This window comes from Callorhinchus milii, unplaced genomic scaffold, assembly GCF_018977255.1.
Source record: "Callorhinchus milii isolate IMCB2004 unplaced genomic scaffold, IMCB_Cmil_1.0 Scaffold13, whole genome shotgun sequence".
Classification (NCBI taxonomy): domain Eukaryota; kingdom Metazoa; phylum Chordata; class Chondrichthyes; order Chimaeriformes; family Callorhinchidae; genus Callorhinchus; species Callorhinchus milii.
This window is the reverse complement of record NW_024704754.1, coordinates 19,259,514-19,274,522: the sequence shown is the minus strand read 5'-3', so window position 1 is coordinate 19,274,522 and position 15,009 is coordinate 19,259,514. Positions and strand designations below refer to the sequence as shown.

At 56.0% G+C, this 15,009-nt stretch overlaps 1 protein-coding gene across 2 annotated transcripts; it reads left to right on the top strand.

Moving 5' to 3' along the window:
• The first annotated feature begins 1,721 nt into the window (after positions 1-1,721).
• On the top strand, positions 1,722-14,951 carry LOC103188249 (TBC1 domain family member 9B). 2 transcript variants are annotated; one of them, XM_042339945.1, is made up of 22 exons: positions 1,722-1,857; positions 3,986-4,096; positions 4,472-4,590; positions 4,760-4,988; positions 5,697-5,955; positions 6,185-6,392; positions 6,885-7,094; positions 7,195-7,365; positions 7,818-7,968; positions 8,176-8,390; positions 8,584-8,701; positions 9,227-9,512; positions 9,948-10,077; positions 10,313-10,411; positions 10,577-10,645; positions 10,951-11,191; positions 11,352-11,417; positions 11,529-11,600; positions 11,881-11,928; positions 12,277-12,348; positions 12,690-12,775; positions 13,055-14,951. In XM_042339945.1, the coding sequence occupies exons 1-22, from the start codon at positions 1,740-1,742 to the stop codon at positions 13,634-13,636; spliced, it is 3,660 nt and encodes a 1,219-aa protein (XP_042195879.1). In that variant the 5' UTR covers positions 1,722-1,739; the 3' UTR covers positions 13,637-14,951. The 2 variants fall into 2 exon arrangements, with proteins under 2 accessions (XP_042195879.1, XP_042195880.1); XM_042339946.1 differs by lacking the exon at positions 11,881-11,928.
• The last annotated feature ends 58 nt before the right edge of the window (positions 14,952-15,009 follow it).

The following is a 15,009-nucleotide window of genomic DNA, read 5'->3' as shown; positions in this document are numbered from 1 at the left end:
CTAAACTTTTGCTCTGTATATCTTCCACGCTGTAAATTCTGTATGTGGTATATGTTCTGATACATTATCCTGTAGCTGAGGTTCCCAAGTGGATTCATTTCAATAAATCTCCCGTTAATGGTTTACACGAGGTGTGTTGTCTGTGTTGCTTTCAGTGATGAATTGGATAAGTAATTGGGTAAGAGGAACAACAAGGTATCTGGACGGAGCGAGGAATTTCCAAGGTCACTTCAATCCCTGTGATGGGAAATGTCTCTGTCAGGCGCCCTGGCACACTTGATCAGAGGCTGCTCTATTGGCAATGGGTGCAGTGTGGCAGCCAGCGATGCCAGAGGAAATTTACACAGATGTGTCAGCGAGTGGTGGGGGAGACGGTACCTTACAATCCTCCCAGTGTTTCAGCTAATGTCATCCCCTTGGCATAAGATTTCAATGGGAGTTACAAGAGCCAGGATTCCCACTGGAAGAGTTAGAAGAAGCATTTTTCCCCTGGAGAGGACTATCGAAACAAGGAAGGCTTTGCCACTCAGGCCTATTCAAGCGCTCTGGAATGCTGCCCTGCGTGAGGAGTGCGTAAGAATGCAAGTTGTTGGATTGACACAATAATGGCATTTGAAAGTTAATTGAGTGAGGAAAGGGGCTGTGGTGAGAGAGTTGGGAATCTGGATTACGGTGGGTCAGGCTGGATGGTCAGCTCATCCTGTCCTTTCTAAGATTCTGGAGTACATTGAAGCTCTGAGGGAAGGTCAGGGCCTTGGGTTTCGTCAAGTATCCCTTAAATCACTGAAGGTGATTGAATTCTACCATGTATACACAGTCACTACACCTGACAGTAAATTCTGGGAAGTGCCTTTGAGATGTTTTGATGATGTGATAAATTGTACTAATTACAAAGATTATTTATTTACTCAGATGAACAGTTGAGTGTCTGAAGTAGATAATGGGAGTCTAACGGTGACGATGGAGTTGTGGCTCCAACAGCCAAAAGGTATGAAAATGCCTTTATTTCTCTGGAAAAGCTGAATCCGCACCGAATGATCCCATCGAAACAGCTCTCACACAGACTGCGCCAACTCTGTCTCTGTGCCCCCACACCCCACACACTGTGGCTCTGTCTCTCTCCCCCACACACACACAGTGTGTCACACACTCTTACACACACTGTGTCACACACACTGACACTCACACACACTCAGTCACACACACACACACACAGTCTGTTACATACACTGTGTCACACACTCTTACACACACTGTGTCACACACACTGACACACACACACACTCAGTCACACACACACAGTCTGTTACATACACTGTCACACACTCTTACACACACTGTCACACACACTGACACTCACACACACTCAGTCACACACACACACACAGTCTGTTACATACACTGTCACACACTTACACACACTGTGTCACACACACACACAGTCTGTCACACGCTCTGTGTCACACTCTTACACACACTGTCACACACACTGTACACACTCTGTGTCACACAGTCTGTCACACGCTCTGTGTCACACACTGTCACACACACACACACCGGCATGTGACCGTGGCCCCGCCCTGTGCCGGGGCTCGGGTTTGCGCAGCGCGCGGTGACTGCGGCTCCAGGACAGCGAGAGTCCGGGGCCCCGACCCCGACCCCCGGCCCCGAGCTCCAGCCCCGACCCCGACCCCCGGCCCCGACCCCCGGCCCCGAGTGGGCGGTGAGGCGCCGCCGCCATGTGGCTGATTCCCGAGGAGGTGCTGTTGGCGAACGCGCTGTGGGTGACGGAGAGAGCGAACCCCTTCTTTGTGCTGCAGCGGCGGAAAGGACACGGTCGCGGCGGCGGCCTCAGCGGTGAGAGGCGGCGGGTCCGGGGCCCAACTGTAGCCGCGGGACACCGTCACACCGGGAAACAGTGTAACACCGTCACACCGGGAAACTGTAACAGTGTAACACCGAGAAACAGTGTAACAGTGTAACCAACAAACTGTAGCAAAGGCGCTACATTGTGACTGAGCCGCGCTGTCTCCCCCTCTCTCTTTCCCTCCCTCTCTCCCCCCCTCCCCAACTCTCTCTCTCCCCCCTCTCTCCCCCTCTCTCCCCCCCTCCCCAACTCTCTCCCCCCCTCTCTCCCCCTCTCCCCCCCTCTCTCTCCCCCCCTCCCCCCCTCTCTCTCCCCCTCTCCCCCCTCTCCCCCCTCCTCCCCCCTCCTCTCCCCCCTCCCCCCCCCCTCTCTCTCCCCCCTCTCTCCCCCCTCCCGCCCCTCTCTCTCCCCCTCTCTCTCCCCCCTCTCTCTCTCCCCCCCTCTCCCCCCTCTCTCTCCCCCCCTCTCCCCCCCTCTCCCCCCCTCTCTCTCCCCCTCTCCCCCCCTCCCCCCCTCTCTCTCCCCCTCTCCCCCCCCCCCCCCCCACACACAGTTGTTTTGCTCTGTGTGTCTGAGACGCGATTCTGCGTGAGGGGCGCAATGCACAATGATGTTGTTGTTGTTGTTGTTATCGGTCACTCAATGAAAGGAATTTCTGCCACGAAAACAGTAACGTCTCAACCGCACTAACTCGGCTTTTCCATGTGAAACGTTGTGGATATCAGACTTGTGTGTGTGGGAGTGTGTGTTTGGGTGTGTGAGTGTGTGTCTGCCTCTCTGTGTCTGTGAGTGTGTGTCTGCCTCTCTGTGTGGGTGTGTGTCTGCCTCTCTGTGTGGGTGTGTGTCTGCCTCTCTGTGTCTGTGAGTGTGTGTCTGCCTCTCTGTGTGGGTGTGTGTCTGCCTCTCTGTGTGGGTGTGTGTCTGCCTCTCTGTGGGTGTGTGTGGGTGTGTGTCTGCCTCTCTGTGTGGGTGTGTGTCTGCCTCTCTGTGTGGTGTGTCTGCCTCTCTGTGGGTGTGTGTCTGCCTCTCTGTGTGGGTGTGTGTCTGCCTCTCTGTGTGGGTGTGTGTGTGCCTCGCTGTGTGGGTGTGTGTGTGCCTCGCTGTGTGGGTGTGTGTGTGCCTGACTGTCTCTCTGCCTCTGTGTGGGAACATGTGTGTTTGTCTATGTCTGTGTGTGTGTCTCTCTTGTCTCTGCCCACCACCATTGATCGGAGGGAGTTACAGTAGTGCCCAGAATGGAGTCTGTTCGGCTGATGACAGTGAGGTGGTGATGACTGTTTTGTGGTTCTTGGTGTCTTTTTACATCCGGTTAATGTGTTACTGCGTTCAATACAAATAATTAAAATTAGCCATTCCTTACACACACACACACGGCATGAGTTTTCGAGCAAATCAATGTGTATGTTTGAGCCGGATATACTGAGGTTCATCTTGCTGATAACCGCACCGTGCCCCCCCCCCCCCCCCCCACCGCCCTGGTCTCTCTTTCCCCACTTTCTGCAACTCCATTCTGGAATCCCTCCGAATCGCTCGCCTGCTCCCTTACCTCGTTCAAAGTCTATCTCAAGACCAACCTCTTTGACCACACTCTCGGTCATCTTCTACAATCCCCTAACCCCAGCTCGGGGGCCCCTCGGGAGCCTCATACAACAACAACAACAACAAGATTACATTTGTATAGCGCCTTTCACGTCGGGAGGACATCCCAAGGCGCTGAACAGTGTCAGCGTTTCAGACCTGAGCTGGGGTCAGGGGGGGAGAAGGGAGGGGAAGAGGGTTTTGAGGCAGGACTTGAAGGAGGCTAAGGAGGGGCCGAGGCAGAGTGATTGGGGGATGGAATTTCAGAGATTGGGGGCAGAATGGCTGAAGGCTCTTCCGCCAATGGTGGAGTGGGTGGGTCAGGGGACATGGGCAGACCGGAGCCCGCTAAGCGGAGGGAGCGGGCGGGTTGGTCGAGGGTAGGTAGTAATTGATGTGAAATACAGTGCTGTTAAGTGATTTGTAATGTTCTCCCGACGTGAAAGGCGTTGTGCAAATGTAAATGTGTATTGTGTTGACGGTGGGGTCAAAGTTCAGATTCCCCTGACTGTGTGTGTGTCTCTCTCCGTGGCCGGTCAGGGCTGCTGGTGGGAACGCTTGATGTGGTGCTGGACTTGAGCGCACGGATTGCTCCTTACCGGATCCTCCATCAGACGCAGGAATCTCAGATTTACTGGAACATCGCAGGCGGTGAGCACTGGGGTGGGGGGGGCGGAGTGGGGGGAGGGGGGTAACACCCGAGTGGGGGTGAGCACTGGGGTTGGGGGAGAGGTGAGCAGCGGGGGGAGGCGTCTCCGGGGGACGTGTTTAAAGAGAGCGAGTATCTGGGTGACAGCTGATATGACAATCGGTTGACATGGTCCATCTCCTCTGAGCTGATCGGCCACAGGAGACCCCACTCAAGCCTCCCACCCATGGAGCTCATTCGGTTGTGAAGGATTCTATACCTTCAGCTGCTGTAAGCCTTTACTTGTAACGGGCATAGAAAGATCTAGAATAGGCAGAGCGGAGAGTACAGATCCCCAGAGATGTAAATGATCCCTCTGTCTGTTGTCCAACCTTAAGGCACCTCCAGGAAGGAGATCACACGGCACTGGGAATGGCTGGAGAAAAACCTCCTGCAAACACTGTCCGTCTTCGACAATGAGGAGGATGTGACCACGTTTGTGAAGGGGAAAGTCCAGGTAAGAGAGAGAGAGAGAGAGAGAGGCAACTGGTGGCGGGGTGTTGTCTGTGTGACTGTGGGGGGGATATGGCTGGGTGTCTGTCTATCAGGCGGTGGAGCTGCCACGCTGGCCCTTTTTTCTGTGTGTCTATGGTGAGGGAGCTGACTGCTCTGCTCTCCCCACCCAGGGTATAATTGCTGAGGAGAACAAGAACAAGGAGGCGAAGGAGGACGAAGATTGTGGGAAGTTCAAGGAGGCGGAGCTGAAGATGAGGAAGCTATTCGGGATGCCGGAGGTGGAGAAGCTGGTGAACCATTATTCCTGCAGCTACTGGAAAGGCCGTGTCCCTCGGCAAGGATGGCTCTACCTCAGCGTCAACCACCTCTGCTTCTACTCCTTCCTGCTGGGAAAGGAAGGTCAGTGATCAGCCAACAGGTTATACATGGACCTGAAAGGCGCTATACAAATGTAATTTGTTGTTGTCGGGCTATTAGTGGCCTCGACACCACCTTTGCTGTAGGAGGAAGAAATCAGCCAGGGTTGCTGCTTCCGGTCTCTATCCAGACACCAGCACCTCTGTACACCTGAGAGTGGAGCCTCGCTCACCTGCTGCTGAACGGGTCGACCTTGGGATTTTTATTGACATAAAGTGAGTTCCATTCTGTGCCATAAATCCGCCTTAGCCCTGAGCGACACTGCAGTGCAACCATCACATATCCACAGCGGCCCGTGCAGTGTGTAGCTCAATGTTACACCGTTGTGAGGTAACGTGTAAACAGGTGATCATTGCACTGGGCTCTCGTGTCTCTCTCTCTTCCCCAATAATAAAGTTATGTTCATTTTGTAAAAAATCCAACTGAATCGTATCAGGGCTTGTGTTTATCAGCAACATGTGGCTGTGTTGCTGTGTGGCTGTGACTGTGTGACTCGGTGCCTCTGTCGTTGATGTTAATGCTGGATCCATTCACATTGTCAACCCTGAGGTGGAGCGATCAGGGTCAGGGTATCAAGGGATATGGAGCAAGGACGGTTAATCGGAGTTGAGGTACAGATCAGTCATGATCTTATAGAATAGCGGAATAAGCTTTGAATGGCCTCCTCCTGTTTCTATGTTCTCGTTACAGTGAAGCTGGTGATTCGCTGGGTGGATGTTACGCAGCTAGAGAAGAACGAGACACTGCTGTTCCCCGAGTGTGTGAGGCTCAGCACCAGGGATAGCGAGCATTACCTCTCCATGTTCCTCAACATCAATGAGACCTTCAAACTGATGGAGCAGCTGGCCACCATCGCCATGAGGCAGCTCCTGGACAATGAGAGCTTCGCCCAGGACCCCAGCCTGCCCAAAGCCCCCAAGCCCCTCAAACACAGCTCCACACTCAAACGGTCTGTATCAGTGTCATTGTGTCTCCCCTCTCGGTATTGTTTCCTCTCTCCTTATTTGTCTGTCTCTCTATCACCTCTCTTGCTCCCGCACTCTCTTTCTCTTGCTCACTCTCTCTCATTCCCTCTCTCGCGTTCTCTTTCTCGCTCTCTCAGTCTGTCTCTCTCACTCACTCTCTCACTCTCTTACTCACACTCTGTGATTCTTGTTCACTGTTTCTCTGACCTGCAGGGACCTGGATGCCAGGGCTAAGAATGAGCAATATCGATCCACTTTCCGCCTCCCGAAGGCTGAGCGCCTAGACGGGCACACGGAATGCACCCTGTGGCTTCCCTTCGGGAAAATGCACATCGCGGGACAGATGTTCGTTTCCAACAATTACATTTGCTTTGCCAGCAAAGAGGAGGACGCCTGCAATCTGATCATCCCCCTGCGTGATGTGAGTCACCCCTTCCTGTCCCTGAAAAACCAGGCGAGAGGCTGGTGCTCAGGGTTGGCCATCACCACAGACACCAGCAGGAGGTGGTGATGACACCAAGCCTGTGGGGAGGAGGAGGATGGGAAGGGACGGAAGATTGCCGCACTGTAAGAGGAAAGGAAGACTGAGGGAGAGAGGATGCTGTAAAGAGGAGTAGGATGGGAAGAGCGAGGGAAGGAGGAGTTCAACTGCGTTGAGCTAATGAGACTGAATGAGTTAGTGAAGAGTGTGTGATGAGCCTTGGATTATTTTTGTTTCTCCAGACACTGCCGTGCTGGGACAGTCTGACCCCAGGGCTGGTGTAGGACAGGATTAGGCGTCTGTGGAGATATGTGCGTGTTGTGCTGTTCTGTGGTTTCCCCCTGTGAGCCGTGCAAGGGCGACGCATTGTGTAGAGTGTTGTACTCAGAGGGCAGTGGCCTTGACGCCTGGCCTGGTTTCTCCCCCAATCAGGTGACGATTGTGGAGAAGGCAGACAGTTCCAGCGTGCTACCCAGCCCCTTGTCCATCAGCACCAGCAGCAAGATGACTTTCCTTTTCGCCAGCCTGAGGGAGAGAGACTTCCTGGTGCAGAAAATCTCTGACTTTCTCCAGCGCACACCATCGTGGGGACGCTCCAGCGGGAAGCCCTGGCTGTGTCGCCCCAACAGCACCGAGGCCCAGGTATGGCTCTGGCTCTGGATCACGTTCCAGCTCATGTGTCTGAGAGGTGTGGGGTGGGGGCGCGGGCACTGTGAGTTTACGTGCTGTTTCTCTGTTGCAGATTTCCGCTGGCCGGGGGGAAGGGGACTCGGGAAGCCCCTCGACCCCCAACCCGCGGGGTGGGACCACCAGCGAGCCGTTCATCTACTGCAGCGAGAGCATTCCCACAGCCACCCACGCTCTGAGGGCCATCTTCCCCAGCCCTGCTTCCGGAGAGCTGGGGCCCGCCATGGTAGGGGTGCATTGGGGTGCATGTGGGTGTTCGTGCACACTGAGGGGGTTGTGTAGGTGCGTGCGCTGGAAGTGATGTTTATGTGTGTGTGTGTGTGTGTGTGTGGGGAGACCAGTGAGGAGCTGACGATTACAGAGTAATTCATGTCCCCTCGCCCTCGCTGCAGGTGAAGGAGAAGATGAAGTGGTTGTGTATGTGCGTGTGTGCGCTGGGGTGTGTGTGTGTGCGCCGGGGTGTGTGTGTCTGTGCGCTAGGGTGGGTGTGTGGTGCGCGCTGGGGTTGATGTGCGTGTGCTGGGGTGGATGTGCGTGTGCTGGGGTGGGTGTGCGTGTGCTGGGGTGGGTGTGCGTGCGCTGGGGTGGGTGTGCGTGCGCTGGGGTGGGTGTGCGTGCGCTGGGGTGGGTGTGTGTGTGTGTGCAGATTACAGAGTACTTGATGTCCTGTTGCTGCAGGTGAAGGAGAAGATGAAGGAGGAATTGTGGAACATTCACTTTGTGGAGTTTGGCCGGGGGGTGTGTATGTACCGCACGCCCAAGACCCAGGAACTGGTGCTCAGGGGTCTGCCTGAGAGCCTGCGCGGAGAGCTCTGGCTGCTCTTCTCAGGTAACAGAGTGACACAGGGACATTCACACAGGGACAGTGACACAGGGACAGTAACAGTAACACAGGGACAGTGACACAGTTTTCTACGTAAATTTTTTTTGAAAACACTCTCGAGTTCCTTGTCTTCCCCACCTCCCCTCAGGGCTGTGTGCGTGGCTGGGTTAGATGCTGACTGTTTGTTAGGAGCTGACTGTCTCTGTGCCTCAGGAGCGCTGAACGAGATGGTGACGGAGCCAGGTTACTATGCTGAGCTGTTGGCGAGGTCACTGGGCAGGAGCAGCCTGGCCACCGAGGAGATCGAGAGGGACCTGCATCGCTCCATGCCCGAGCACCCGGCTTTTCAGACAGAGACGGGTATCGCCGCCCTGCGTCGCGTCCTCACCGCGTACGCCTTCCACAACCCCAACATCGGCTATTGTCAGGTCTGTACCCCAACATCCTCACCGTCTTCAGCCCTCTCTGCTGCCCTGTCTGTCTGCCTGCCTGCCTGCCTGCCTGCCTGCCTGCCTGTCTGTCTCTCTCACTCTCTCACTCTCTCTCACTCTCTCTGTCTCTCTCGCTCTGAGCTGGGGTTCTGACCCTGTTACCCTATGTGTGTGTGGGTGTGTGTGACAGGCTATGAACATCGTGACCTCGGTGCTGCTGCTGTACTGTAATGAGGAGGAGGCGTTTTGGCTGTTGGTAGCGCTATGTGAGCGGATGCTGCCCGATTACTACAACACCAGAGTGGTTGGTGAGTAACTCACCCAGGAGCTGGGACCGGGGCCTGAGTAGGGAATGGTGTAGGGGACTGGGGGCTGGGCTGATTGTCTGCCCCATGTAGAGGCACTGGTTGACCAAGAAGTGTTTGAGGAGTCGCTGGGCAAGGCTGGGGTTAGAGCTGAGATTGGGGCTGGAGTTGGGCCTGGGGTTAGGGCTCGTTCTGGGTTGGAGCTGGGGTTGGGCCTGGGGTTGGAGCTGGAGTTGGGGTTAGGGTTGGAGCTGGGGTTAGGGTTGGAGCTGGGGCTGGGGCTGGGGTTGGGGCTGGGGTTAGGGTTGGGTTTCGGGATTGGACTGGGGTTGGAGCTGGGATTAGGGTTGGGTTTGGGGTTGGGTTTGGGGTTGGAGTTGGGGCTGGGATTAGGGTTGGGTTTAGGGATGGGGCTGGGTTTTGGTTTGGGGATGGCGTTGGGGTTAGGATTGGGGTTGAGGTTGGGTTTGCGGATGGGGCTGGGTTTGGAGCTGGGCGAGCGGGACACTGACTTTCTGGCCCCTGTAGGGGCGCTGGTTGACCAGGGAGTGTTTGAGGAGTTGACGAGAGAGCACCTGCCTTTGCTGTACGAGTGGATGCAGGAGCTGGGGGTAATCAGCACCATCTCACTGTCCTGGTTTCTCACGCTGTTCCTCAGTGTGATGCCGTTCCCCAGTGCTGTGCTGCTCATCGACTGTTTCTTCTATCACGGCATCAAACTGATCTTCCAGGTGTCACTGGCCGTACTCGAGGCGAACCAAGAACAACTGCTCAACTGTGCCGATGAAGGAGAGGCCATGACTGTGCTGGGCAGGTAACAGAGCAGAGCTGAACCGGCCACGACTGGGACATGTGCCAGGCTTCCCGATTCCGATCCCATTCCTGCCCTAGCTCCCGATCCCAATCCCAGGCGAAGGTACTGGGTGATGAGCTAGAGTTTGGGGAGGAATTTTTAAGATGGATCCTCCCAGAGACGTTGCTGATTACACATTCAGCTTTTGATAACGATTTATTTTCTCGTGTGTGTGTCTGTGCGTCTGTCTGTGTGTGTGTCTGTGTCTCTCTGTGTGTGTCTGTGTGTCTGTCTCTGTGTGTGTGTGTGTCTGTGTGTCTGTCTGTGTGTGTGGGTATGTGTGTGTCAGCGCCTCGGACACCCTCCTGACATGAAAGGCGCTATACAAATGTAATGTATTGTCGTTGTTGCCTGCGTGTCACAGTGTGTAGTGACGGTGTCTCCCTGTCTGACCAGATACTTGGACAGTGTTTGCATCAAACGCAATTCATCACCTTCGACCTCACACCTCCAGCCTCCGGCCAGCGACAGAGAGCTCCCCCCACCACAGATTGACATCTTTGAGCTGATTAACTCATCGTACGAAGTGAGTAAGGGCAGCCCCTCTCTCTCCCCCCCCCCCACCTCCTTTGCTCCTTCCTTCCCTCCCCCTCCCCTCCCCCCTTAATCCCCTGCCTCCTCACCCTGGGCTGGGATGACTTGCCTGTGTCCCTGTGCCTGTGCCCCATGTTGGCTCCCTGTAGTAATGTTTAGCACCCGCGCTCTGTCTCTCTCTCTCTCTCTCACTGTCTGCGCTCCTCTCTCTCTCTCTTTCTCTGTAGAAGTTTGGGACAATCCGGGCGGAGGCGATCGAGCAGATGAGATTCAATCAGAGACTGAAGGTCATCCAGAGTCTGGAGGACTCGGCCAAGAGGAGTGTGGTGAGTGTGTGTCTCCCACACACTGTCTTATCATACAGCGGCCCTGCTCCCTCCCTCCCTCCCCCCTGTGCCAGGGAGCTGACGCTGGGGGTGCCATGTGTGTGTGTGTTTGTGTGCATGTGCCGCTGGCGTTCTCCTGACTGTTGCTGTCCTGATTGTCTCCAGGTGCGAGCGATCCTGACGGACACAGCGTTCAGTGTGGAAGACCTGGAGGATCTGTACCTGCTGTTCAAGGTCTGTCACGGTGTAAGGGGCTCTGGGAGTGCCGGGGCAGAAGTAGTGCCGGGGCAGCGGGAATGCCGGGGCAGAGGGAGTGCCGGGGCAGCGGGAGTGCCGGGGCAGCGGGAATGCCGGGGCAGCGGGAGTGCCGGGGCAGCGGGAGTGCCGGGGCAGCGGGAATGCCGGGGCAGAGGGAGTGCCGGGGCAGCGGGAGTGCCGGGGCAGCGGGAATGCCGGGGCAGCGGGAATGCCGGGGGAGCGGGAATGTCTTTGCGACGGAGTGACGGTGCTGTGAGTGAAGCTGCTCTCCTTGTGTCCAGGCCAAGCACCTGACCAGCTGTTACTGGGGAGGGAACAGCAGTGCGGCTGATCGCCACGACCTGAGCCAGTCCTACCTGGAGCAATATCGCATCGACGCCGATCAGTTCTGCCAGCTGTTCGCGGCGCTGGCCCCCTGGGCTTGCGGCCCCCACTCCCACGTCCTCGCCGCTCGCATGTTCCGCCTCCTCGACCACAACAGCGACTCGCTCATTAGCTTCAAGGAGTTTGTGATCGGCCTGAGTACGTGATGGTGTCTCCCACTCCAGCATTCCGTCTCCGTGTGTGACCGGGCCCGCGTGTGTGTGACCGGGCCCGCGTGTGTGTGACCGGGCCCCGCGTGTGTGACCGGGCCCGCGTGTGTGACCGGGCCCGCGTGTGACTGGCGTGTGTTGTGTTACAGGTGGGATGTACCATGGTGATCTCATTGAGAAGCTAAAGTTATTGTACAAACTGCACCTGCCTCCAGGTACGTCCCCGATAGTGAACCCCCACCCACCCCTCTCCCCCCGCCCCCATCCCCAGTGTGAGTCAGCGTGAGCGGTGCCGGGGCTGATCCCTGATGTTGTGTATCCCACAGCATTGTGGCCGGAGGAGGAATCTGCGGTGGACGCTACTCAGTATTTCACCCAGGCTGACGAGGAACTGTACGGTGAGTACACACACACACACACCTGTACAGTCCGTACACACACACACACAGCTGTACAGTCAGTACATAGCGGCACTCCCCACCGCATGGTAATGAAAGCTTCTGTGGGGGTGGGGGTGGGGGGGGGAACACAATGGGGTGTTTACTGGGTAACGGGAGTTGTGGATGACAAGGTGTGGGTGCCCTGGAAAGGCTCCACATTGACTGGGCTGAGCTGTGACCCTGTCTGTCTGTCCTGCTCTGGGCTGTCTTTATCTGCAGTTTCTCTTTCACTCTTTAGCTTCATGTCTCTTTCCTGACCTGGATTTCCTGCCCGCTGCCTGCTCAGGTGTGTGGTTGGTTATGTGTCTGTCTCTGACTGTCTCTGTCTGTGTCTCTCTGACTGTCTGTCTGTGTCTGTCGGTGTCGTGTTTGTGTGTGTCTCTGAATGTCTGTGTCTGTTTCTCTGTCTTTGACTGTCTGTCGGTGTCTGTCAATGTCTGTCTCTCTATCTCTGACTGTCTTGGGACGTCCTCCCGACGTGAAAGGCGCTATACAAATGTAATCTTGTTTTTGTTGTTGTCTGTCTGTGTCTGTGGTGCTGTGTTTGTGCTCTTCGTTCTGTCGCTGTCTTTCGCTCTCCCCGTTGGATCACGGTGGCTGCAGCTTTGCTCACGTTTCTCCGTTACCGTTTTAGGAACTGCCGCAGGCGGCCTGGCCAGCAAAGCGAGAGCCGAAGAGGGAGCCAGCAGCGAGAGGCAGATTAAAGGTCCTGGACTCCAGCGGTGGGGGCGGGAAGGGGGGTGGTGGATGCGGGGTGGGGGTGGGGGGGTGGATAGTGAGTCTCATCCTCACATGGGCTCCGCTTGGCTCGGTATCCCCAGAGCTCACTGGTTGAGTCACTGAGGCTCGGGCACTTTGCTCATCACCTCCGTGGCCGGTGCCCACACTGTGAGCGGTAACTGCCCCCCGACTGTGGAGCCTGGCACTAACCACACTGAGCACTGCCACCCCACACTGACCGCCCCCCCACCCCCCCCAAAACTGCGCCCCACACTGCCTGTGTCACTGACCTCACTGACCACTGACCGTCCTCTCTCCCTGTTGAAGACGGGCTGGGAGCTGCTCCGAGGCTGTCGGTTGGGGAACGACAGGACAAGAGGGAAACCGCCCAGGAGCTGCCCAAGATGAACCAGGTTCCTGTTCCAGTAGCGTCGTGTCTACTATTGTACCGGGGGAGGGACAGACTGCAGGCTGGGGGGGCGTGTGGTGACTGTGGGTGTGGGAGGGGGTGAGCAGTTGGGGCTAACACTGTGTGTTTGTGTGGGGGTAAAGGTGTGAGTGGGGGAGGGTGTTTGTGTGTGGGGCTAATGCTTTGTGTGTATGGTGGGGGGGGTGTGGCGGGGTGTTTGGGGGTGTTTGGGGCGTGTGTGTCTGTGTGGGGGGGGGCTAACACTGGTCTCCTCTGTGCCCAGGAGCAGTTTATCGAGTTGTGTAAAACTCTGTACAACCTGTTCAGTGAGGACCCCGAGGAGGGGGGGCTGTACCAGGCCATCGGGACCGTGGCCTCCCTCCTGCTGCGGATTGGAGAGGCCGGCAAACAGGTCAGCCGGCCCCCGGGGAGGGGCAATGGGAATGGCAACACTGGGAACGGGAGCCCCGGGAACCCCGGCAATGGGAACGCCGGGATCTCGGCCCCCCGATCCCCGGCAGTGGAGCTGAGCCCCGCGGGGGAGGGGCTGCCGAGTTCTGACGAGGAGCTGAGGGATGACACCTCGCTGTCCTCCTACTCCATGGTGAGTGCAGGCTCGCTGCGGTGCGAGGACATTGGCGAGGACACGGTGCTGGTGGGCTGCCCCCGGCCGGCCCCCGGTGACTGGGCCGTTTCCCTGCAGCAGATCCTGGCCTCGGTGCTGACCGAGCCCCTCCTCGTCACCTTCTTCGAGACCCGAGGCGACATCAGGCCCAGGATCATTCAGTGCAAGCGGCAGCGGGTGGTGGAGCGTCAGCAAAGCTCCTGCAGTGAACAGGACCTGTCCTCGTCCTCGTCCACCTGAGCCGCACCGGGTAGCTGTGCCCAGCCGGGCCCCACCATCACCGCCGTCAGCCACAAACCAGGACTCTCAACAACTCTCGCCGCCCGCACTCCTATTGACTCTACCCTGACCTGGAGTTCCTGCTCCAGAGACACAGTCGCGTCTCTTAAACTGTCTACAATAAGCTGAGCAAACTCTCCCCTCCCCCTCCGCGGCGAGGGGCTGAGAGAGGCTGCGAGTGACCGACCGACCACACGTCCAGGTGCGCAAGTGAAACAGGATGTCAGTGTTTTGCATACAGCCTGTGTTTACGTAGTGTTTACGAGCAGCTGGAGTCGGCCAGTCTTCAGTTACACAGTGTTGGGAAAACCTCAATTATCTCAAATTCCTGATGTTTTCCCTGAATCTTGTGACGAGTGTCTGTGTGTTTGTCGGGGGCGATCGCGAAAGTGGGGAGATTTTCTGTTTTGTTAAGCGACGCTTTATGTTGCTTTTCCACCGGAGACTCGCGGTGTCGACCCCCCCCCCCCCCCCAGTCGTTGCTTCATGTCAGTGACCACAAACCCCAACCCTAGAAATCGCTGATCAGTAAAACAGCTGAACCCTGGGTGTGTGAGGTGCTGGTAACTGTGTAAAACTGCTTCAGGAAGTGACCTTTGTTGCAAATGCTGGTTTCACAGGCTGCAAATAAATTGTATTTTGTTTCCGGGAGGGAAGAGAAAATTAATCTTTTTGTGTGTAAAAAAAAACAAGCAATGTAATGTTCTCCTCCTGGCGGGGGCTGGGGACAGTTTCTCCCCCTTTGCGACATGTTGTCTGGGCTAATTCAATGCCTGAACCTAGTAAGGTGGGACGTGCTGGAACCTCGGACCGTTGAGTTTCTGGCAGAAGTCTGGCCTTTTTTAGTAAAGCGTCATTTACACTCGAGTCTGTCCTGAACATCGGCCACCCTCGGCTGGTCGCTAACCACCCAGTGGGTATAACAGTATTGGAAATCTCTCTCGTCCGCTCACAACCAAACCTGAGTTTTGGGTTCAAGGTCACGTCTCTTCCCTCTGAATTGTGTGCGGCTGTTGTGCTACATGTCAACACTCGTCTATCGGCCAGACAGACGATTCAAGAAACTTCGCTCGGCTTTCATTATATCCGTCTTCTGAGACGTTTCAATTCAGTGTTTGTGCATTAATAATAATCAGCATTCTTCTCTGTAACATCTCCCCCCCCCCCAACAGGGCCGCATGTTAATTTATATATTTTTATTGTCCACGTCTGTTGCTGTTAATATTAACCTAAAAATGGACCAGGACTTTAATAAAATCACCATTTAGCACTTTCATTCTGTGTCTCTTGTGCAAAACTCATTTTTCGTTCATTCAGATGATTGATTTGTTTGC

Coding starts and splice junctions, on each gene's coding strand:
- LOC103188249 (XM_042339945.1), top strand. CDS start 1,740: ATGTGGCTGATTCCCGAGGAGGTGCTGTTGGCGAACGCGCTGTGGGTG. Junction 10,646..10,950: donor ATCTGTACCTGCTGTTCAAG/GTCTGTCACGGT, acceptor CCTTGTGTCCAG/GCCAAGCACCTGACCAGCTG. Junction 11,418..11,528: donor CAAACTGCACCTGCCTCCAG/GTACGTCCCCGA, acceptor TGTATCCCACAG/CATTGTGGCCGGAGGAGGAA.